This window comes from Dipodomys merriami, unplaced genomic scaffold (genome assembly GCF_024711535.1).
Source record: "Dipodomys merriami isolate MVZ:Mamm:240054 unplaced genomic scaffold, mDipMer1.0.p SCAF_102, whole genome shotgun sequence".
Taxonomy (NCBI): Eukaryota; Metazoa; Chordata; class Mammalia; order Rodentia; family Heteromyidae; genus Dipodomys; species Dipodomys merriami.
This window is the reverse complement of record NW_027202294.1, coordinates 908249-933479: the sequence shown is the minus strand read 5'-3', so window position 1 is coordinate 933479 and position 25231 is coordinate 908249. Positions and strand designations below refer to the sequence as shown.

The window sequence follows — 25231 nt, the reverse complement described above, 5'->3', positions numbered from 1 at the left end:
TATTCTAAAAATACTCACATATTCTCTGGGCCTCAGTTTCCCCATTCTTAAAAGGAGGCCAGTCCAAGTGTTGCAGGGGAACTTCTGTGAGACAGAGCTGTATGTGTTCTTCCAAAAGCCCAATGAGGAAGGGCCTAGAAGGGGCTCTGGGGTCAGCTGAGGTCTGCAGAGTGCTGGGGAGTTTCCCACCCCACTTAGCCCCAAGCTGAGTTTCTGTTCTGGCTTTTGAGAGCCTTGACACGAAATGGTCTGGAGGGCTGCGACCTCCAGGCAGCACAGACCCAGGGGCATGAACACTGGGCTTTGCCCCCATTTGTCAGGAGCTGATGTAAATGGTTGCTCTGAGAGCTCTTGTGTCCAACAAGAATCTGTCCTTTCTCCACACGGTCTGTGTTTTCCAGGGTTCTGAGAATGGGCTCCATTGTGACTCTGGATGGTCCAGAGAGGCCAGATTCCTACCCTGGGTGAAAGCTGGATTCCTGGGGGGAGTAAAGGGGGTTTTAGGCCCCCAAAATGGTGTCCCAGAGAGGCTGATGTTAAAGGCTGACATAGACTGCCTTCCTCCCAGGTCCCTGAGGATTTTTCTGGTCTCCCAACACATCCCAGAGGGTATGTACTGCTGCTCCATTCCCAGAAAAAGGAAAATGCATTGTCTGTAGTCTGTCTCTTGTCTGTCTGTCCAAGCATTCTGGGCAAAGGCCTTGAGCGTATCTCTACCTCATGGCTCTGAGCAGAGAGTACAAAGGGAAAGTGGGTAGGTTGGTATCATGGTTAGCCACCTGCCACTCTGTGACAAAGGCGAGTTACTGAGCCTCTCTGTGCCTTAGATAAAACATTTTAAGGGGATAAAACATTTCCTACCCCCACAGAATTGTTGTGAGATGAAGCACCAAACACTGGTGATGGGGTTCAGCTGCAAAGTCCCCAGAGAGAAGGGCTAGGAGGTCTTCCTTGTCCTTCAAAGTCCACTTGTCTATCTACCCATCTTTCATCCACCAATCAATCCATCCTCTACTTTCCATCCCTTCCTCATCCACGGCCTAGCTGAAGAGTTGCTACAGCCCCCTCCTCCCCTTTCGGTGCTGGTACCGGGGCTTGAACTCAAGGCCTCACTCTCTCCCTTAGCTTTTCTACTCATGGCTGACACTCTACTACTTGAGCCAAACCTCCACTTCTGGATTTTTGCTCCTCCACGTTTGGTTCTTTGCTTATTAATTGGAGATAAAAGTCTCTTGGATGTGTCTGCCTGGGGTAGCCAGGATTACAGGAATGAGCTAATAGTGCTGGCTAGAGACCCATTTCTTGTGCCTGAAGCAGGAGAATGGCAGAAGACACATTGTTTCTGCCTCAAAGAACACACGCTTTAGTTGAAGAGATAAGAAATATGCAGGAAATGAAAACATATAGGTTGCCTTGTGATTAGATGCCCCAAAGCTTGGTCAAAAGAGTATATTGTGTAGGAATTTCCAGAACCAGAGATCAGAGCAGTCCAATGTGCCAGGGAAGGCTGCCAAGAAGAGGGAGGCACTAGAGTTATGCCCCAGAAGAGGTACAATAGTTAGAGTTACGCTGGAGGTGGGGAGGAGGTTGGAGAGGGGAGGATGATGTGAGGGAAGGTGCCTGTTCTGGTACTTTCTGTGGTGGGTGTGATGGGCCTGGGAGATGGGAGGCTCAATGATCCCAGACTACAGGAGTGCAGTCCACACCCCCACTGTGCTCACGGTGGGCAGAGAGGCTGCTCCACAGAGGGGCAGGCTCCCCACTCTGCACGGTGCATACCCGAAGTGCAGGACAAAGGGGCACAGAGCCAGGTGCCAGAGTACAGTGTGTGTGTGTGTGTGTGTGTGTTGGGAGAGGGGACTTGGGAGCTCTGGGGTGGGCTAGCCTAGGTCCAGGGCCAACAAGGGGGCCATCCCTGGGCAGGTAAAAAGAGGTGGACCCCAAACCAGGCCAGCCCACTGGCACAAATCATGTGTCCGCTGAGCAGACAGTGTGGGAGATGCCAGCCCTTCTCTGCGCCTCAGTTTCCCTGAGCTGTCACTATCAGGGATTGGACTGAGCCAGCTTGACTGTGACCATCATAAAGCTGCTGCTCACCAGGACATCATTACAGAGCCCCCGGATCCAAGGCGCAGGCTACCACTGCCATCCTCCCCCTCAATAAAGTCTTCTGCTACCCAGGAGAAACCCCTCAACTCGGCAAGGGGAGGGGCGCAAGGGCTGAGCTAGATCTAGGAGGGAGTCACCACGGAGCTCTCCTCTGTACCTGGAGGGTGCCCTTCTTTCCCAGAGGCAGGGGTGGGGAGTAGACTAACCACTGGTGTCATTATTACCATTACGGACAGGAGCTCTGCCTTTGTGAGACATCTCCATTGTGCCGGTCCCAAGCCACGCCCTCATCAGCTCATCTTGTCCTCAGAGCATGCTCTTATCCACATCTACCCACGGCAACCCTCCCTGTACACTAGCTCCCTTGCGCTCACCAACGGCCCCTAGGGCAAGGGACAGCAGTCCTTCCTGATAACTTCAGCCTTTGCTGACCTCAGGTCTGGGATAATTAATTCAGTATCCCCAGTCCCAGGCTGGGGAAGCGGGCAGAATCTTCCCAGTAGCCCCAACTTGCGGTCCCACTCGCTCCCACCATTCCTGCATCCGCAGGTATTTGCAGAGCATCTACTGGGCGTGAGGCCCAGGGTCATGGGTCTGAACAACCCAGGCTCACTCTTTACCCTTGGGGAGCAGAGAGCCTGAGGAGAGCCGGACAGCCAGATGAGTGAAGTGATGAAAAGGGGCTGCAGCTGTGAGGGAAACACAGCATGGCTGAGATGAAGCAGGGAAGATCTCGGAGGAGTGAGGGGCAAAGCAGAGCCCGCGAGCAGCAGGATGAGACGTGGTTTAGGGGGCACCGGACGCTCTTCAGAATCAACCCCATCGCTGTGGAAAGCCACTCAGGTCTAACACTCACTCACTAAGGTTTCTGAAAGCTCCGTCTGGCCGCTGTGTGGAAGTGGCTGCAGGGGTCATGGAGGACGCATGCACGCCCAGTCCCCCTGCCCCGGGCTGCGCCAGCCTGTAGCCCTGTGCTGCTCCAGGTGGAGTTAAACTTCTGAACACCTCCCTCTGGCTGCCTTTGCTTCTGCCACGCATGCATTCACTGGGGCTGGGTGAGCTCGCCTCCAAAAACAAACCGTTTGAGCTCCAATCTTCGCCTTCAGATGGGCTTCTGGAAGATTCCAAGCCAAGATACCTACTATTCCTGGAATCATTTTGGGCCTCAAGCGACACAAACCATCCTCCACCTATGCAGTAAGATCCTTGTAGCTGGCAAGACCAGGCACAGTCCCCTGGGAACCAACACAGGAGTTAACATGTGCTCTTCCCTAGACTCCTTCGGCAGCTAGCTGCCCACTGTGAGGCTATCATCGGAGACTTCTGACCAGGTGGGATGGGACCATGCAGGAAAACCTCTTGTGGCTTGGGAGGCCCAGGCCGAGGCCCCTCCCTGAGATGAACGCTGGTTTGCAGGCCCAGCCTTCTCCGGCCACAGCAGCTTTCTCTGTACCTAGGCGCAATGCAGGGATGAAGACACGCACTCTACTCAGGAGGGTGTGGAACATGTGGAGCCTGCAGCCCCGGCCTCCACTAGCCCGAGGACACAGTGATGCTCAGGCAGAGGCCATCCTGGCTCTCAGGAAAGGCGCAGCCTCTCAGGGGGCTGGGGGTTGGACTGTTTAATTAATTGTATCTGTGGCAGAGACAACTGAGAAGTCCCAGTTGGAGGGAGGGGCATGTTGTAAGGGTGGTGTAAGGTGGTGGTCTAACTGGGGTGAGTTAGGAAGGGGTGAAAGTGTTACCCACTTGTCACCCAGCTGTGGGGGGGGGCAGCGTCTGGTTCTGAGTTGAGACCTGTGACTGGCTGGCCGCTCTCACTTCTGCCAGCCTCCCTCCCAGAGGCATCCCAAGAGGGGACATCTCGCTCCCCCTCAGCTGGGAGACAGGGACAATGGTGACTTACTCTGGGCACAAGCTGGGCATCTCTGTGGCTTGGCCCTTTGGTCTGTGGGCTCTGCCTACTGGCTTATTGAGAAGCTTGCAGGGGCAGGGGTGGTGAGCACTGTATTCAAGGGGGCCTGGCTAACTAGGGTTGGGCATAACGTTCAAGGTGACTACCCTGCTAGGCCATGGGATTCAAGAGGCCCAGAAGAAGCTGGGTTCCTACTCAACAGTGCTGCCAAACCGTCACAGAACGACAGGAGGGGCTAACAATGCAAGCATTGGGGCTGGGAAGGTGGCTCAGTGGTAAGCGCTTGCCTTGCATGCATGAGGCCCTGGGTTCGATTCCCCAGCACCACGTAAGCAGGAAAAAAGCCAGAAGTGGCCCCGTGTCTCAAGTGGTAGAGCACTCGCCTTGAGCTGAAGAGCTGAGGGACAGCATCCAGACCCAGAGTTCAGGCCCCATGACCAACAAAACAAAACAAAAACAAAAACAATGCAAGCAGCCTGTGGGTGGGCAGGGACTCCGGCCCTAGGAATACACTCTTCATCTCAGACAGGAGCAGAGGGAAGAGGTGCTAATTGGGTTCTAAAACACTGGCGTGGGGAAATCATTGAATCCCTTCTTCTAAACTTGGATTGTGGAAATAGTTGTACAACTACAAATACCAGCAAAGCTGTCTGACCTATCTGCCTTCTGGGCAGCGCCCCTCCTTGATGTCTAGTCCACAGCATGAGGTGTCTGCAGAGCACTTGAGGACAGAGGTAAAAAGGCTGAGCACAACCCCAAGGTCTCTTAACTTCTGTGCCCTCTCGGGGATACAGTTGTCTGTGAATCCTGGATTCCCCTTAAGAGACGCCCATACGTGGAAGGTGAATTCAATTTAACCTTCAGTGCCTACTCCCCACCCCCCCTCACTCCCCAGGCTGATTCACTCCCTCTGCCCTTCGTGAGATAACGGGTCCCATCTTGAGATTTACAGCTGGGCACCCTGGCCTGGCCTCAGTGCTTCTTCCATATGCACCTGTGTGGCTGGCTGGGGCACAGGCAACACTGGGAAGGTAAGGGCTTGGGTGCACCTCTGACACGAGCTGAGAGACACTCAGTCTGGGACCAAGCTACCTTGCCTGAAAAAAGGACCATGAGTCTCATAGGAAAACACTGGTAAGTCCAAGCGACATGAACTCCATTCCACCATCCAGCACCTCTTCCACATAGCCCCCGGGCCACATGCACAGAATCCAGCCAAAATGTCGGTGGTTGTTATATTTACTGCTGCCACCAGGTGGGGCTAGATGATTGTGTAAGCTGCGGCCCTCCAAGTGACCCATCGTTACAGTGGGGTCTCAACTCCAGTCAAGCTCAAGACCTAACTGATCTGACCCATGAAGAGGGGGCCTTTCAACTGTTTGTGAACCTCAGCTCTACCCTAGACGCTGGCTGAGGCATTTTGCTTGCCAAATGCTTCCGAATGGACCACCGGAAGAGGGACCTCAGGGACCCCCCAGATTCTGCCTCCTCACCTGATACTGAAGTACAAACGGCTCATTATTACCACCTCAGGTCCATATCTCAAGACACCCCTTTTACTCTGCAATACAGCATTTCTTTCCATCCTGGTCAGTCTCAGCCTGAATGGCTCCTCCTCAGGGAAGCCTCCCCCTGACGATGTGGCCGGGCTGCCCGTGGTAGCTAATGACCTGGCACTTGTATGGTCATGGCCTCCATTTCTGTTCTTCCCATTGAGTCAGCAGCTGGGCACCTGCACCACCCTCTAGGAGCTAAGGTCTCAGAAGACACAGAAAGCACAAGCCTAAATACGTATTGTGACCCAACCCAGCCCCTGTACCAGGAACCCTTCCCGCGACATCCCTTCTGCACCTTCTTGGAGAGAGCAGTAACCCTGGGCCAGTGGGAGGACAGTGCCCTCCCCTCCCGGAACACGGCTTGCACAGGTTTTGCTCTAGGAGCTGAGGCCAGACAGTCAACTCCACTTCCCTGCAACTGCCCATCAGCATGAAGGGCAGGTCCACAGATGCCCTTGTTCCCCATGGCTGACCGCCTTTACAGTGGGCTGGACACACTTCCTGTGGGTGCTTTTCTGCCCTCTGCCCACCCAGGTGGAAGGGGATCACAGCAGGGGTGGGCAGGGCTCACTTAACATAGTAAAGTTCCACGCCCTTCCCCCCAGCTGCCCTCAGAACCGCAGCCCTGAGTCCAGCCAGCAATCTTGCCCATCTGCATAAAGAGGCTTTTTGTGCAGAGTGAGTGAGTGTGTGTGTGTGTGTGTGTGTGTGTGTGTGTGTGTGTGTGTGTGTGTGTGTGTGTGTGTGTGTGTGTGTGTGTGTGTGTGTGTGTGTGTGTGTGTGTGTGTGTGCAGGGAGGACTTGGAAGGACACAGTGGCTCATGTCCTTACCAGATGGGTGGGTGGGGTGCAGAGAGCTATGGCCAGGACTGAGCTGAGCATGGGTGGGCTGACATCAACTCTGACTCCGGATGCATGGCTCCCTGGGGAGGGACAGAGCTGTGGGTGGAGTCCTTGGTGTTCCCAATAGTCAGTGGAATGCCTAGAGAAGGGTCACCCCAGAATCAGAACCAGCCCCAGGGAGGATCCTGGAGCCAAGAGCTAAAGGAGGTTCAGCTGGTGCCTACTTTCAGCCTAACCCACTAATGCACCCCTCAAGCCCTTCCTGGTGGGGGAGGGGCTTCCCTGGGCCAGGCTGACACTGGATGGGCTCTGTGAGGGGCCAGGTGCTCAAGATGCTCTGGAGATGTCCCTTGAAGCGCATGGCTATCCTGCCAGTGGTGTTGGCCTTGCACACAGAAAGGGGACCTGAGGTGTGAGAAGGAAATCATACAAGGTTACAAGCGGAGTGGAGTGTTCTGACTTTGTGCAGTCTCTTTAGGCAGAGGTGGGACCTGAGCAATATAATGAAACTATGTCTCCATCTCCTGTGCCCGCCCTCCCCTCTCCCAACTATCTCTCTTTTCCAGTGACATTGAGGTTTGAACTCAGGGTCTCAGACTTGCTATGCAAGTGTTCAACTACTGAGCCATATACCCAGCCCTCTGTATGACACCTTAATAATAACAAAATTATATATGTGTGTGTATGTGTGTATGTATACACACACACACATACACACACATAGAGAGAGAGGCGGGGGAGAGAGAGAGAGAGAGGCGCTTGAACTCTGGGCCTGGGCACTGTTCCTCAGCTCTTCAGCTCAAGGCCAGTGCTCTACCACTTGAACCACAGGGCCACTTCTGGTTTTCTGGTAGTTTATTGAAGATAAGAGTTTCACGGACTTTCCTGCCTGGGCTGGCTTTGAACTGTGATCCTCAGATCTCAGCCTCCTGAGTAGTTAGGATTACAGGTGTGAGCCGCTGACATCCAGCTCAAAATTATATTTTTAAAAAATAGAGTCTCACTTGTGCTAGAATCTGCCAGAACCATGATCTTCCTATTTATACTTCTGATGTAGCTGGAATGACAGGTAGGAATCACCATGCTTCACTTTGGTCTTGTGAACGTTATGCCTCAGCTGACCTCCAGCCATGATCCCCCTGACCTCAGTCTCCTGAGTATTCTGAGGATTCTGGTCATAAGACACCACACTGAGTAGCTAGGATTCTGGTCATAAGCCAGATCTCACTTTGTTGCTCAGCCGGCCCTTAAACCTGTGATCTTTTTCTTGAGTAGTTGGGATCAGATTAAAATGCTCAGCCTAATGGTAATGTTGGGTCTTGAATTCATTGTCCTGTGCAGTCCCTGACACACAGTAGATGCTCAATAAATACTCGAGAATGAAGGAATCCACAGCAGGGACTCCAGGGTTCTCCCTACAACCTTCCTTTTGCCTTCTAGGAAGAGGAGGTGTAGGGGGAAACACCTCTACCTCTGTCAGTATCTGCCATATGCTTACCCATCAACCCATGACACTCACGGCTGGAGCTATGTATGACACAGGAGAGGAAAGGCAATGTTGGTTCCGAGGAACCAACAGTGTGCTGCTGGCCACTGGGACAACGGAGACTCTAACCCAAGATGTCAGAGGTCAGCCACAAGCCAAAAGGCTGAACTGCCTTCTCAGCAGATCAGACCCAGAATTCCAGGGGCCCAAGGAACTTGGGGACATTTGGAGTCACCACTCCAAACCCTCAAGTGTAACCAGCTCTGAAATCACCATCACCTGCCGGACCCAGGCTGGACTGGCAGACCCTCCTCTCTTCCTGACACTGTTCCCTGGGAAAACAATCAAGGACGCCATGCTTTAACATGCTCGAACAATGGGAGTGGGAGGAAGGCTGAAGCTGTCTATGGGATGAACACATTCCTGTCCTGGGCACAAAAAGCTGCCCTTGGTCTGCCCTGGATCTCCTTCCCGCCAAGCCTCATTCTCTCTCATCTTCCAGGTTAGCCCCTTGGTGACCACCTGATTCAATCAGTGCAGCCTGGCCCCAAACTCCATTTTGGCCTCCCCCTAGGACAGCCCCCTCCCTGCCTGTCCTGGGTCCCAAGGACAGGTGGGCTGGAATGCTCAGGGAGGAGCAGGTGAGGCAGGAGCAGTTCCAACAGGTCTCAACCCCCCTGGCTGGGGGGGCAGGGTGGCCCTCTAGACAGGTGGGGGGGGACAGGGATGGCTCTTCTCTGGTCAGGGCCCCCCACCTCTCCCCCTTTACCCCTCTGAACACTGGGGCATTGTTTTAGGCCCCAACACAGGGTGGCCTGTAGTCCAGGGGCTGAGAACAAAAGCCAGTTTAAGCAGGGCTCTGTTCTTCTAGTGCAATTTCAAGAATTTAATCAGGATCTCGGCTGGTTTGAGCTGAGGAAGAAATGGACTGAGGAGACAGGCCTGGGCCCAGAGCAGAGAGGGGTCAACCAGGAGCACGGAGAGACGCACTAAGTGGCAGTGGCCTCTGCCTAGGAGGTTGAGAACTCCAGATCTTGGATGGAGCCAAGCAATTAAAAGACCCCAGGGAGTTTTTCTGCCCTCCCACCATGGAAGGGTAGAGTGTAAAGATGGCCATGGATGAAGGAAGCAGGTCCCTATGAGACACTGAATTTACAGGAATCCTGATCTAGGACTTCTAGCCTCCAAAACTGTGAGAAACAGACTTCTCTGGTTTATAGGCCACCCAAGCTATAGTATTCTGTTACAGCAGCTCAGAAAGACTAAAACACATACCATCCCCAAAAGGAAAACAAATGACAAAGGGACTGAGTTTGAGCTCAACCTGCTCTGGCTGAGGATAGAACTTTAAGGGGGCACAAACTGAGAGACTAGAATTGTGGTAAAAAGCCCATCTGGAAACCAACCCATTAGGATTTATGTCCTGGCCATTCCACTTGCTGAATGAGTGAGCTACTTCATTCTCTGAGTCTTACTCTCCTAAGAAAACCATGTCATAGTTACACCTTCCATGACTATCCTGAAGACAGAATGACATCAACCACTCACTGGTCAAATATCCCCTGAGTGGACCAGGCCCTGTCCTGGGCCCTGGGTGCTTCAGTAGAGATCAGAACAATTCAAGTTCCTATTCTCCTGGAGCTTGACACTCCAGCAGATGGAGTAAGTATCAGTCTGCTGGGGCTACTATAACAAAATGTCTTACCCTCTGTGACTTAGTAACAATAGAGATTTCTTGCTCACTGTTCTAGAAGCTAGAAAGTCCAGAATGAAGGCACCAGTAGGTTTGGTTTCATTGTAGACATGACATTTTCTAGCTGTGTCCTCACATGGCAGGGAGGCCCAGGGGTTTCTCTTGAGCCTTTTATACAAGGGCAGAGACCTCCTGACTCGATTACTTTCCAAAGGTCCCACCACTTCTTCATTCTGCTGCCTAGGTTCCAACATGTGAGCTTTGGGGACAGCCACATTGTAATCATAGGAGTCGGTGGCCAGGTCACAAGTGACGGAGGAAAGAGGAAACAGGATGGGGAGAGTAAGTGCCTTGGCATGCTGAAGTAGGAAGAGTGGGGCTAGCCTCTCACTGAAAAGCTATTTGAGAAAACACTAGAAAGAGGCACGAGAAGCAAAGAACTAATCTACAAGAATGCCAGGGTTTGGGGCATGAGCAAGGGCTCCCCGAACATCCTTCCAGGGTGAGGTGAGGCGGGAAGGAGGCATGAGGATGTACAACCACTGTGTCTGCCCCAGGCAGGCACATCAGAGGTGTCTGTGGTGAACGCTTTTTCTGCACTGGGCCAATGGTCTGGAAGAGCAAGTGCTGGCTACTGTTGACGGCACCCCTCTCCGTCCCACTGAAGTCAACAAAGGGATCAAAGCTTAAAAAAAAGGCTGCTACCCATTGCCCCCACATCTGGGCTGTCCAGACCTTGCCCTCCCTGTAAGGTGAGAAAGGAAGGCAGCCCTCCCCCACCCCAGCCCCATGAATTCTCCAGAGCCCCTGCAGCAGCACACTTGAAAGAGGCCGGGGTTATCTGGAGAATTCCAATTAAATCCGCAGGCTCTGATAATTTGATAAGCCACTCCACAGCGCCCCAGAGTCAAAATATGCTGTTACCCGATCCCGTGTTTATGTTTCAGGACCGAGGGAGGGGATGGGCTCAGTGGCCTGGGAAGGTGCAAGCAGACCCTGGAGGGAGGAGCAGGCACTTGGCTGATGGACGTCAGGCTGTCAGCTGAAGGTCACATTCGGGGCCTGGGTTCTATCACAGCAGGCACTCTGGGGTGGAACTCTGAGAGGCAGTGTGGCCAGGGCCAGGGGAGAAAAAAACCCTTCTGACCTCTCTGTACATCACAACCCACACCATGGCCTGGGCGCCTCAGGTCTGCCTCAGGGCTGGAAGAATTCCTGTTCTCAGGGCCACCTCTTGCCACAGCAGAGGTAAACCGGCACAGATAACCAGCAGTACCTCAAGAAAAAGACCCAGGCCTACCGCTGGGAGAGATCTGAATTAATAGCAATGACTACTAATGTACAGTGATGGCTACATGGCAGGACCTTTATGCTTTTTGTTATCTCATCTGCTCCATTACAGCCCATGATCTAGGAAGCGTTTGCCGAACAACCTGCTCCCCAAATGCAGATTCACCCTCATTTGCTAGGTAATCGAGGAAACCAAGAGCCAGACGCTGGCTGACCCTGTTAGCCTTCCCTCCACTGAGCTCCCCCTTCCTGGGCCTCCCCAGCCGGCCTCCGCTCTAGCCCCTACTTCCTAAGCATCCGGGAGAGGACCAAGCTACTACTCACTCTTTTGGGGGGTTGACATCCTCAGGTCGGGTCTCAAAGAACCGAAAGACTTCATCACATTGTGAAATGTGGGGCGGTAGCCGGACAAGTGCCTATGGACAGACAGGAAGAAAGGATATTAGGTGCAATGAACCTGGTAACAGGAAAACCCAAACAGGGTCAACTCAACCAATGGAGATGGAGAGGCTCAAGGATGGTGCCATAAAAAACACAGTCCAAGCTGGGAAGGTGGCTCAGTGGTAGAGGGCTTGCCTTGCATGCACAAGGCCCTGGGTTCGATTCCTCAGTACCACATAAACAGAAAAAGCCAGAAGTGGTGCTGTGGCTCAAGTGGTAGAGTGCCAGCCTTGAGCACAGAGAAGCTCAGGGACAGAGCCTAGGCCCTGAGTTCAAGCCCCAAGACTGGCAATAAATAAATAAATATTTAAAAAATAAGTAATAATAATAATAAACACAGTCCAGGGGCTGTGAATGTGGCTTAGTGGTAGCATGCTTGCCTAGCATTCATGAAGCTCTGGGTTTGAGGCCTCAGCACCACATCAACAGACAAAGCTGGAGGTAGTGCTATGGCTCAAGTGGTAGAGTACTAGTCTTGAGCAAAAGAAGCTCAGAGACAGTGCCCAGGCTCTGAGTTCAAGCCCCAGGACTGGCACCAAAAAGAAAAAAAAAACCTGTATAAAAAACAATCCACCACCCACTCACCCACTGACAACTCATTAATAAGTTAACCAGCCAACAAATTAAATAATTTTCCCATTCACTCATCTACCCATCCACCCATATCAATTAAAAAACAAAAACAGCCAGTCAACTAATTAGCCAACTTACCAATCAGACAGCTATTCAACCAGTAATTTCAACCAACAGTTAACCAACCAGTTGATAAACCAGCCAACCAAGCCACAAACATAACCATTGAACCCTCCTAGGTGTGAAACCTGAAGGAATTCTCTGGGTCCACAGAAAAGGTCCAGGATCCACAATCTAACAATTGGGGTCCCGCTCTCCCACCTGCCACAATCTAGCTGGGCCATAGTCACATTCCCTAGACATTGACTGCACAATTAATTATTTCATGACAAGCGGAAAACTGCTACCAAGGACTTCACGATGCTGGGATGGAGTCTGCTGAGCCCTAAGAGGATGGAGGTGGGAGGGAATCTTTGAACCTGGGCCTTGAGGATGGGAAAGACCACAATTAGTCAAGGTGGGGGTGGGTCGCTGCAGGAGCTGTATGAAACTGGTGTGGTGGGGGTGCACACAGCAAAGTGGGCAGGCACCTAACCTAATAGGGCCTCACTGGGCTGAGCTGAGGACACATGGAGGAAGGGCGTCAGCTGATATGCGTGGGAAGGCTTCTTGGGAAGGTGGACAGAAACGAGGCTAGCAGTGTTGCAGGGTTTGGACAGCAGAGAGGAGTGAAACAAGCATGAGTGAAGGCAGGAAGTGGCCAGCACGGGCCTGCCATCCACGGGGGAATAGAGCACGGTAATGGTGAGAGCTGGTGCTGCAGCCGGTACTTCATGCCTCACAGCCAGGGACTGCACCTGATTCGAACTGGACCTGATCCAATCCAAAGAGAGGGGGAGGAAGAGGAGTGGAGTGAGGCCAGGTATGGTCCTGCTTCCTAGGCCCCTCCCTAGGAAGGTACTGGGAAAAATACTGGAGCATAGAAGGATCACTTGGGCCGAACAGACAGGAGAGGTCACTATCAAAACAGAGCTGAGGGATAAGGACAAAAGAAGCTAGAGTTAGAGCCAGAAAATAGAAAGAATCCTGGGACTAGAGGAGTCAAGGAACAGGGAGTATGAGATGCTGATAAAGACTCCTGGTCCATAAAATGGGACCTTGTCATATGCCAGTGCCTCCCTACGCCAGGCCCTGCTTCAGAACAATAACCTAGCGGCTGTCTGCCAAGCACAAGTCCTCCCTGTATCACTGGAAACCCTCACGGTGGTCCTATGTGGGCAGGACTCCCACCCCTGTGTTACACATGAGGGCTCAGAGGCCACATGGCCTGCCCTGGCCCACTGGTGGAAAAGTAGAAAGACCACAGGAACACAAGTGCACACAGACAGAAACTTTAGTCCCTTCTGTTGATTATGTCCACAGATTCTAGCAGAGTGCCCTGCACAAAGCAGGCATTCAACTAATATTGTTGAATGAATGAATGAATGAATGAATGAATGGGTGAGTAATGGATAAACAAATAGAGCTTTGGTATCCAGAAGGCCAATATCCAATCACAGTGGGATATGATAATGAGGCCAAAGGAAAACACACACACGCTACCCAGGCAACATTACAGAACCGGGGGAGAGAAAAACAATTTGAGTCTATCACCTAGCAGTAGGCATCCTACCAGGAGACTCTTCTCCAGGCCAAACCCACACCCAGGCAAGATGGAACAAGATGTGACAAGACCAGAGCACTCTGCAAGTCCCAACTATGGATTGCCATGGGTCATCAATACCTCCATGGGCAACCAGGAAATAGAAAAGGAAAGTGAACATGATGTGAGCTAGTACTCCCCTGCCAGGTACTGCCCTGTGCCAGGCCCCAACCCCTGCAATCATCCTACAATGGTGAAGCCTGGGCACTGCTGCTACAAGGAATCAGGAAGACATGACATGCCCTTGACAGTGTGTGTCGAATGATGAGTCACCCCATTTCATCGTGGGGGCAGAGACCTCTGCCTCCACTTGGGATGAGGACACTGAGGTGGTGGGGTGGGGTGAAGCCATACATAGGTAAGTGGCAAATCCAAGCCTGTGCTCAGGACATGGTTGGGATGGCGGAGCCCAAGCTGTAGGGTTAGGCTAGGGGTAGGACTAAGCCCCCAAAGGCTACCCAACGGCATCTAATATACATAGAATATGCTGTTTCCTCCTGCTGGAAGGGCAGAAGGAAGGGGAAAAGAAAAACTGAGGGAAAGAGGCAGAGAGACAGCCGGCAGATAGGGAGATAGAGAAGTAGATGGGGGCAACGCTAGGGATCCCTGGAAGGAAAGCCAAGGGTTGCTGGGGATGGCCGGAGGCAGGGCAAGGCCGCATGCAGTCGCTGCCTGTCTGGTGATCTCTCTGCAGCGCAGAAGGAACAGGGCAAGTTTCAGCTGGCCCTCCGTGCCTGCGCCTCCCAGCTCAGCGCTATCCCTACGCTGGGCACAAACCCCAGCACCACAGTGAACAGAGGGGCTCTTCATGCTGACAGAGAGCAGCGTGGGGGCAGAGGACGCGTGGGCTATGAGGGCCTCAGACAAAGAGGCCTTTCGTGGCAGCATCTTTACTTAATAGGGAGCCCGCAGGGAGCACGGGGAGGCTCCTGATTGCAGGCTGACAAGAGGCTCCCAGCCCAGCGCCAATGCCTTCAGAGCTGCCGCCAGACCCCGTTCTGGCCAAAACCACTTGGCAGGAGAAGCTGGTGTTGAGCTGTCTGTTTCTGGGTTGGGACCACAGTAATTGCCAGAGCTGGGAAACCCCAAGCCCAGTGCCGAGGATGGCAGGGTAGGGGCCAGATATCGGGTAGTGTTGGGGGTGGCATTGGGCCCAGGTCTCAGATCAGCAAAGAGACACACATGGTGCATGTGACTTGGGTTTGAGTTCTGGCACTACGGTTCACAGGCTGTGTGATACTGGATGTATTGCCTGCCCTCTCTCGGTTCTGTAGATTGAATGTGACATGCTAACCACTGCCTGTTAAGATGGGTACAAGGAGCCAGCATGGTTCCCAAGTAAATGCTGTCCTTGTTCACTGTTATAACCTTATTGTCATCATCTTTTTTGTTGTTGTTTTTGGTACAAGGGTTTGCTAGGCAGGTGCTCTGCCACTTGAGCCATACCTCCAGTTAGCCATCATTTTTTTTAAGTGAAACTGGTGGTGCACAGTAGAAAAGCACCAGAATGGGCCTCAGAAGACACCCCCACCCCAGCTCCAGTTCTGCAGTTATGTAGTTGCTGTGTGCCCTGGGTAGCTCACTTTGCCTCTCTGGCTATTGATTCTTTCAGGATCAAATAGCCTAACCCTGGAATTTCAAAGACTATCTTATGGAACAACTGCATGATAAGGAAAAGTGACTTCTATGGGTACATGTGAAATGATGCTGGAAGACTCCCCCTCCCCCCAGCCCAGCTGGCCTTGGGGACCACCATGCCCACTGGCATGGCAAAGCCTCTGAGAAGTCCTGCAGGAACTTTGCTGGGGAACTGACTGGTGTAAACAGCAACTCTAAGAGACCTTTGGGACTGTGAGTCAAAGTTTACAGAGGAAACAAAAGCCCAGAGAGGTTAAGTCATTCCCCAAGGCCATACCACCAGTACGTGGCAGGATCTGAGGGAGCCTGGAGCCCTTATCTGTGCAATCTGCTGCTCTACTGTGTCCAGCCTTCCTTACAGGTCAGACTGCCAGGCTGGAGCAGCCCCGTGACAGTCCAGGGCACAGGGCTGGGTGAGCCCAGGTGAGGTCCTTCCAGCTCCATGGTCTCTAGGGATCATGGCCTTAAGCCTGCCAATGGTGCCATCGCCACTGAGCCCATCTTTCCGATCCACCCATCAACGCCAAGAGTAACAGTCTTTCTACAGAGCTTGACTCAAGTGAGGGCTACGTGGGCCTGGCCTCGTCCCCTCAGCACGGTCCCTGAGGTGTTTTATACCCTCCTTCCGGCCTGGCTAGCCTGTGATGGGAAGGTACAGAGGCTGGGGAGGGCTGTGGGCAGGGGGTGTACCAAGTGGTCCAAGTACCACTACAGATGTGGCTAGACTGCCAGGGATCGCCAGCTCCTGCCCCTCCCCCCAGGTTTGGCCATGGGGTGTATCCGAGCCCTCCAGGCAGACAGAGGAGTGAGATCGGTCTGTGGAGATACACGTGGCACAGGGCATGGGAGGAGCTACAGCTACTCATCAGATGCTCGTGCAACCTTACCCTGCCACCAAGCCCACCACTCCCAGCACTCCCAGGTGGTTGGACACACTAGTGCCGGCGGGGAGCTGGAGTCCAGCCTGCTTCACCTCCCTCTGTGTCCACACCCCAGCTCCTAGCCATTACCTCCAACCTGCCAGGCTGTTCTTCCCAAGAAAAGCTGTGGGGCTGAGGAACTTGTATACAACACAGTATGTGAAGGACCGAATAGTAGCTCTGGTTTAATGTTAATAGTGTCTAACTCCTGTGGCAGCTGAAGCCATTTCCTAGGGACCCTAAGATGCTGGGGCAGAGAGAACAGGTCAACCTCTTGAAGTAATTTCCTCCTAGTGATCTATCTTATCAGCAGACTCTGGCTAGACACCGCCCCCCCTTGGGGCCAGCTTTCTGCTTACTAATGACCATAGGAAGATAACAGGATGCCTTGAGGAATTCCTGGTTTGGGATAGAAGTGTCTGGCCCACAGAGCAGAGGTTTGCAGGGAGCTCTCATGGTGCAGGAGGTGGCGTGGGGGGGGGGGGGGAGCAACAGGACAATGGGGGTTCAGCTTCACCAGGAGTACAACTACAAGGTCTCTCCCAGGAGGTCGCTGTGAGCTAACTGCATTCCTAGTTGCTTTGCAAACAGGCTGACTAGACTACAGGATGCTGTGGAGAGACCCAAGCAGCACTAGCAGGCAGCCCAGAGGACCAGGCTGAGAGGCTCAGCACTCAGCTGGGGCTAGGCCTCCCCTAGGGCCTCTAAGAACAGGTATGCCGGCAGCTTTCTTGCTAAGAAAGTCTGGAAACCCCATTCTTGGGTCTGCCAGGAAATGGAGTGATTCTACTAGTTTCTACCAGGCTCTTCCAAGCACAAGAATGGTCAGACTTTCCTTGCCTCAGTCTCCCTCATTTAGCACCACACGTCCAGCCCAAGGTTCATCCACAGAAAGAGGACCACAGGACAAACATCATTCCCCCTAAGGGGAGAATCTATGGAAAAATTCACGGTAAGATACAGAATACTTGGGACCAGTCATCTCCGCCACGTTTAAAGCCTTAGTTTCCAGTCTGGGACACGGAGATAATAGTGATTGAGCTGGTGTTTCCTACCTAGATTCTCAGCTAATCTAGAGGAAGAGCTAGAAAGATCAGTGTGAAGATGAGCCTGGGGGTGGGAGAGAAATTAGCCAGACCCTATCTCAAAACCCAAGCAGGGCCTGGGGTGTGACTCATTCTGTGGAGTACCTGACTAGGAAGTATTATAAATCCTGAGATTAAACCCTAGTACCTCAAAAATAAAAAAAAAGTGAGCAAGTCCAAGAGAATGCCGGAGGTGTGCTGGCCTCTGGGTGTGCTCAGACTTCATGCCTCTAGGTCTGACTGCTGAACTCCTCACCTCCAAAAAAAGAATTCAAACAAGCTCAGCCACGAGGGCAGCTAGATCTGTCTAGTCACACAGGCCAGGAAACAGACTTGTGAATAAATGCCTTAAACATGCCACAGTTGAGTTGATCATGCTAGCACATTCTCTGTCTGTCTGCCTGTCTGTCTGTCTCTTACACACACACACACACACACACACACACACACACACACACACACACACACACACACACACACACACACACACACTCACCACCTACTAGACAAACACATATTTCTCCCACTGTCCAGGAACAGAATAAATGGAGCCACATATGAAATCGTGAGTCTAGCTCCCACAGTACAGCTCATGCTCACTAGTTCGATCAGTCTCCAACTTATTGAGGCCCCAGAATCATTAGATCATAACCACATGATCCGGTTGCTCATTAAATTGATGTACAGTTGAAGAAATGCCTTCGGAGCCCCTCTCGATAAACACCTGGCCCCCAAATGTCACACAAAACAATTGCGTAGGTGGTACTTAGTAACTGTTCCATGGTGATCTCCAAATCAGCTCCATACCCATGTATAAGATGAACAGTGAGATCTGAGCTGTCACTGTGTCACTGCACAAAATGTGGGCTAGCCATCCAGGGCTGGATCCCCCAGGGGATCCAGGTCATGGTCAAGCTTTCCACATCTGAGTAAAGAGCCAGCCTCGCAATTCAAGGTGCACTTGAACCTCCCACCCAACCTCACACTGTCCCATAGGTCTGAGGGGAGAAGAGACTGGCAGGCCCAGCCCAGCTGGGTATAAAAGGAACTATAAAGACCCTAGAGGCTCTGAGCAATGTACATCCAAGCACAATGTCTGGCCATGGAACAGGCAGCACATGGACCTGGCTGTAAAAGTTGGCTGGTAGGGAGTGATGCTGAATGGTCAGACATTGGACAGGGATGGGAATACAACACCCCCTGCCCCCCCACACACAGAGCTGTGTTTTGGGTGGCAGTGACCACCGCTGCTGCCTTATCCCCATTGACCCTTCCAAGATCAGTGGGTTTCTCAGACAATCAGAGCACAGATCCCAGCTTTCTAGTTCAGCAGAATTAAAGGTCAGTGTGTGCCACGCCACGTACACTTGGTTGAAACATTTGTAATGAAAGGTTCTGGACAGGAGTGGAGCCTGGCATAGACTCAAGCCCCAGGCATCCCCCAGGAGTTGGTGGAGAACTGGATTCCCTAAAAAAGACAATCTGGTCAGAATTAACCCGTTGTTCTCTGAGAAAGAGAAGTTCCAGTGTGACTGCTGCTCACCACAGTGACCCAGGGCCCAGTGGCAGGATGCCTGCCCTGTGCCCTGACAAGTCCCACCTGGGAGAGCGTCTGTCCTGCCTCCAGGCCAACTCAGGCCTGCCATTGTATACAACAACTCTTGTTTCCTCCTCTAACAAGCAGCTCAGTATCCAACCACTATGGGAACCCAGTCCGAGAGGCACAATGGAGAGGAAGCTGCCGAAGCAAGCATTTGGAAAGGAGCAGAGATCACAGCAGGCAAAGCAGCCATGAAGATGTGTCTGCAAGGAGTCCTTAGCTGGGTTCAGCAAAGAGAAGCCAGCGCAGGTGGGCGGAGCACTTCCATAAAGCTGCCTGTGGTGGACAGATGGCTTCTGATTTGACCTCGACAACAAAATAAGGGACTGCAAGTTCAATGAATAGTCTCTGGCCAGAGAAACAAGGTCAAACACTTAAGTTTCTTCACTTCCAGTGGTTCCTGGTATTTCCAGCTGAGTGGACATCTTTCTGTGACCAGTGGGTGCCACCCCACCTTCTGCGGAGTCTGCGTGAGAGATTGTGTTGGACAAAGAGCTTCAAGGAAGCATGCCCCCAGGAAGGGGATGTTGGTTCAAGGCTTCCCATACACTTGGCTGCACCTTTATAGCCTCTACCTTTATTCTTACTATATTCTTCTTGGCTGTACATTCGTTGTCTTTATTCTCATTTTGGCTATTTTTCCATTGATCCGTGAACAGAGCATGTTGTATTTTTCCAGTCCAATAGAGATGGCTTCTCTAAAGTAATAAAGACTAAGGCCAAAGATTAAATGTGGGCAATCCCCCAATCAATCTATCATCTGATGTGACGTTGCCTCCAGAAACTCCTACAACTTCACAAGCGGTTTTACAGCTCATGAATAGTAAATATAAAGACTTAAAATTTCTAGATATGTCTAATAGACAAAATCAATAAACTAAACTAAGTTAGAAAGAGTTATCCCAGTAGTTTAGAGAGTTCTAAAAAGAAGGGACCTCTGATTATAAAAGAAAAAGAAAGATTCTCCCAACAGTTATGATTAAGTTTAGTCCAACTTACATTATAGGGAATAGATGGTGTTTTCACACAAAATATAAAGTTAGTAACATATTTCCTGTACCAACCAAGAACCATTTCCTTATACAGGAGCTTATAAAGATGAAATTAGTTGGATAAAATTAAAAAGAGTATAATGTAAGTACAGCCCTGTCTTAGGTTTGTTAATTATTAAACATAAAAAAGGCTGAATAGATGACGTATTCTATTAAACAATATGCTAGACTTGTTTCGCACCACTTAGCTTAAACAGTTGGTGGGATAGTCATTAATTTTCATGTAATTCATCAATGCTTTGCCTTTTAAAAAATTGATTACGTGCTTAAATAAACAAAGAATCTATGTCACAATCACACACTGTATAAAAATGTTAATTCTCCTCAATAAAGATACACTCAGATGCAACTCTTTTGAGTCTGTGTCTGTTTGTCACTTCGCCGACTCCTTTGCCCACCTATCCCGAGATCCCTGTCCCGTCGGTCCCAGTGCTCCGGCCGAGCTGGTCCGTCGCAAGTGTGTACAGCCCCGACTGCCTCATTCTCAGAGTAAATGCCTGTCCCACAGATGGCTGTCTGGTGGCTAGCCCCCCCCCCCCATGCATCTCCCACCCGTATAATCAAGTTAGGAGGCCCAGCCAAGCAGCAGCATGCACAGGAGCCCCAGAGCCCCTGAGGCGGGAGTCCTGTTCAAAGCAGGAGTTCCAGATAAGACACTATCAGTTTCCTCTCTGCCCAGTGAGGGAGATGCTTTTTCCCCAGTCACTGCAGATGCTCTGGGCTCCCCAGCTCCGGACCAGGCTGATTTGTGTCATAAATCCCAGCTGGAAACCCCTGCCCTCTGCCTCCCCTACCATTAGCTTTGCCGTCTACTTAACTTCTTGAGAGAAAGGAATAAAAGCCCAGGCTGCAGCCATCAGTTTAACTAGATAGAAACAGTGAGTGGCTTTTAAGAGAAAAGTGAATATTGATCTAAGAAGAGGGGCATCTGGCTCAGGGCAATTCATCCAATTCTTCATTGGGGCATCCTTTTAGAACAAGGCATGTGACCCAAGCATAACCTACATAAAATTCAAACTTGGGTTTAATGGGAGGCAAATGGGAGAGCTTGTCTTCCCAGAGGCTTAAGAATGCCACTTAATTTAACAAGTCAGTTCTGATGGAACCACTTTTATGGCTAAGAATAATGACTCAGAATTATAAGATTCTGTGTGTGTGTGCTTGCGCATAAGTTGGGGGAGGAGGGAGGGAGGTTACATGCAAACATGCCAGTCCTGGGCCTTAAACTCAGGGCCTAGGTACCATCCCTTAGCTTGTTTGCTCAAGGCTAGCACTCCACCACTTGAGCCACAGCTCCACTTCCAGCTTTTTGGCTGGTTAACTGGAGATAAGAGTCTCATAAACTTTCCTGCCCAGGCTGGCTTCAAACCACAATCCTCAGATCTCAGCCTCCCTAGTAGCTAGGATTACAGATATGAGCCATGGCCCCTGGGTAAAATATTCTTGAGTCAGAGTCCACAGTTAGTTTTGTTTAATTAGAAGCAAGTTTTTAAACTACAAAACAACTTTTTGGTGATAGGGATGGACCCCAGGGCAGTGGGTACTGTATCCAGGGTTCTTGGTTTTTCTGAGACAGGGACTTACTATATAGCTCAGGCCAGCCTTGAACTCACTATATAGCCCAGGCTGACCTTGATCCTATTGCTTCTGCCTCTCAAGTGCTGGAGTTACAGGCATGCACCACCAAATCTGACTTAACTACAAAATTATATTACTCTAAAAGTCACTGGCTTGAAAAATAAAACCTTTTTAAAAATTTTAAAAAGAATAAAACATTAAGTTATTTCATCCTTTAAAAAAATTTCCAATGGAAGAAGCAATCCAAAAATTCATATGGAACAATAAAAGACCCCGAATAGCAAAAATGATCCTTAACAGAAAGAACAGTGCTGGAGGAATATCAATACCAAATTTCAAACTCTACTACAAAGCCATAGTAATCAAAACAGCTTGGTACTGGCACAAGAACAGACCTCAGGACCAATGGAATAAAATTAAAATCCAGAAATGAACCCACAGACATATAGCCATCTAATCTTCGATAAGGGAGCTAAAAAAAAAAATAGATTGAAAGAAAGACAGCCTATTCAGTTAATGGTGCTGGCAAAACTGGTTAATCACTTGTAGAAAACTAAAGCTAGATCCTTTACATCACCCTGCACCAGAACCAACTCCAAATGGATCAAAGACCTCAGAGTCAAAGCAGACACTCTGAAAACATTACAGGATGGAATAGGAGAAACCCTAGGTCTCCTTGGCACAGGCCCAAATTTTCTTAATAGAGACCCAGAAACACAACAAATCAAAGAAAGGATGGACAAATGGGATTGCATGAAATTTCAGAGCTTCTGCATGGCAAAGGACATAGCTAGCAAGATCAATAGAAACCCCACGGATTGGAAGAAGATCTTCTAGCCATACAACGGACAAGGGTCTCATATCTAAAATATACCTGGAACTCAAAAAATTAAATCCCCCAACAACAAATCCTCAAAGAAACAACTGCCCAATAAATAAGTGGGCTAAAGACTTACAGAGAAACTTCTCTGAAGAGGAAAGAAGGATGACCAATAGACATATGATGAAATGCTCAACCTCCCTAGCCATAAAAGAAATGCAAATCAAAACACACTGAGCTACCACCTCACCCCAGTTAGAATGGTTATAATCAAGAACTCTAATAACTCTAATAACAAATCCAGCATCTGGCTGGAGGGGATGTGGACAGAGGGAACCTTACTACATTGTTGGTGGGGGTGTAAACTTGTTCAACGACTTTGGAAAGCAGTATGGAGGTTTCTCAAAAGACTCCACATAGAGCTCCCCTATGACCCAGCAATCCCACTTTTGGGCATTTACCCAAATGATCACAAACAAGACCATACTAAAGCTACTAGCACAACTATGTTTATTGCAGTATTATTTACCATACTAAGATGTGGAACCAACCCAGATGCCCCTCAGTAGATAAATGGATCAAGAAAATGTGGTATAGATACACAATGGAATTCTATGCCTCCATCAGAAAGAATGACATTGCCCCATTTGTTAGGAAATGGAAAGATTTGGAAAAATTACATTAAGTGAAGTAAGCCAGGCCCAAAGAAACATAGGTCCCATGGTTTCCCTTATTTGCAATAACTAGTATATGTCTGAGACAAGCAGAAAAGGTCAGATAAGTTGATGTTAGGTGAAATGAAACCCAAGATAAGGATTCAAATGTTTTTTCTTTCTTACGATTGTTTCTAACATATTTATAAGATGATTTCTATGTTGCTTTGTATGTCCCTCCCCCACGATATAGCCCCTGCTTTCAGACGTTGGTATAATTTGTGGAGTGGAAGGGCAAAAACAAACCATTTAACTAGGGATACAGGTAGACCCATTGCAACAATGAGATGTACAAGTCGTTATGTTGAAAAACGAACTTTACAACTTTGGCTGGTGGGGGAGTGGTGGAGGGGGGAACATGGGAAGGGATGGGAGGGGGAAACAAAGGAGGAGGCAACAATGTTTGATAAAAAATGTACTCATTACCTTGCCCAAGTAATTGTAACCCCTCTGTATGGTATTTTCACAATAAAAAATTAAAAAAAAATTTTTTTCCATTTTTAGCTGGGCGCCGGTGGCTCACGCCTGTAATCCTAGCTACTCAGGAGGCTGAGATCTGAGGATCACGGTGCAAAGCCAGCCCAGGTAGAAAAGTCCATGTGACTCTTATCTGCAATAAACCACTAGAAAACACGAAGTGGTGCTGTGGTTCAAGCGGTAGAGCACTTGCCTTGAGCTGAAGAGCTGAGGGACAGCGCCCAGGCCCAGAGTTAAAGCCCCACAACCAACAAAAAAATTTTTTTTAAATTTCCATTTTGTTTGATTTTGTATTTTTTAATCCTTTCTCCCCCCCACTTCTCTCTCTCCCTCCCTCCCTCCCTCCCTCCCTCCCTCCCTCCCTCTCTCTCTCTCTCTCTCTTTCTCTCTCTCTCTCTCTTTCTCTCATGCTAGGAATTACTCAAGACTTCACTCACTCTATGCAAGCACTCTACTACTGAAATACTCCAGTCCATTATTTGTTCTTAATTAATACTTTTTAATTTACTTATATAATATAAATGTGTGTGCTTTATAATAATATATAAAACGTCTATTGGATGCTCCTGAGCCGGATACTGTACTGCCGAGTGTCCACTCCATTGCCATCACCACCCTTACAGAGAGGACCTTTCTCCTTCCTACTTCACAGGAGTGGAAACTGGGGCTCAGAGAAGTTGAATAACTTGCCCAAGTTGACAACTTGCCCAGAGGCCATGTGCCAAGGCCAAGGAAGGGCAGCTTCTCAACCTCACAGCAAGGGTCCTGGACTGCTATCAATTCATAAAGGCAGCACTCCAAGCCCAGTGCCTCAAAAGAAGAGGAAAAAGGCAGAAAGACAAATGGACTATGATTTATAACAGAGCTCTGTCAAACCTGTTGGTCTTGCTCTCCTGTTTGCTCTTTGACATTAGCTGTTCGTGTGTGTGTGTGTGTGTGTGTGTGTGTGTGTGTGTGTGTGTGTGTGTGTGTGTGTGTGTGTAACAGAGAAACAGGGAAGGCAGGAAGGGGCCATCATTCACCTCTACACATATGTGTGTATTAACATTTGTATGTATCAAGACTTGTGTGATTAAACAGATATGCGTTCCCAATGCCACTTAGCTCAGAACTAATTCCAGCTCAAAAGGAGCTCAAAGAAACAGTCCTTCAATACCCAGCAAAATGCCACACACAAAATCCCTTCAGCAGGAGGCCCCGCAGAGCTCCCAAGCTGGTGGAAGTGATTTAAGCCAGTGTTTTGTAAACATGCACATGTTCAGAAAGGAGCAAAGCCTGAGCTATGACCCCGAAGACCTGGCATCCCACAGGGTGGCCCGGCCCCAGGGGGACCCCTCCCCGAGAGACACCCACTCCAACTGCAAGGGGTAGAAAATGCCAGGCTTCAGCAAGGCTTTGTACAGGCAGCTTCCCTCCACAGAGGGCCAGCCCCTCAGGCAGAGGGTCCATCTCCTCCCCTTGTCCTCTCACCCCACCCCAGACCCATCCTTACCCGGCAGTACTCATCGATGGGCTTCAGTCTCTTCACAGCCACGTCTCGGATGTGGCTTCTCCGGAAGAGAATCTTGCCTAGAAAAGAGACATTTGTTCATGAGCCTTGTGATTGTGGCTACGGCAGCTACAGGGATCCTCCTGTCCCCTCCCTTCTATCTTCTCAGCATCTCAGCTGGCCACCATCTGCTTCTATGTCCACTCCCTAATCAAGAAAAGAAGAGAAAGGAGATCACCTTTCCCAGGGGA

The 25231-nt window shown here is 50.3% G+C and overlaps 1 protein-coding gene across 4 annotated transcripts in view; it reads right to left on the bottom strand.

The window, feature by feature from the left end:
• Positions 1-25231, bottom strand: part of Sh3pxd2a (SH3 and PX domains 2A) — a 201458-nt gene that overhangs the window by 86338 nt on the left and 89889 nt on the right. For all 4 annotated transcript variants that reach the window (XM_069994099.1, XM_069994102.1, XM_069994101.1 and 1 more), the window contains exons 4-5: positions 24984-25060; positions 11217-11308 (exon numbers count right to left, since the gene is read on the bottom strand). In XM_069994099.1, the coding sequence (XP_069850200.1) occupies positions 11217-11308; positions 24984-25060 (169 nt within the window). The remainder of the gene's footprint in view (positions 1-11216; positions 11309-24983; positions 25061-25231) is intronic.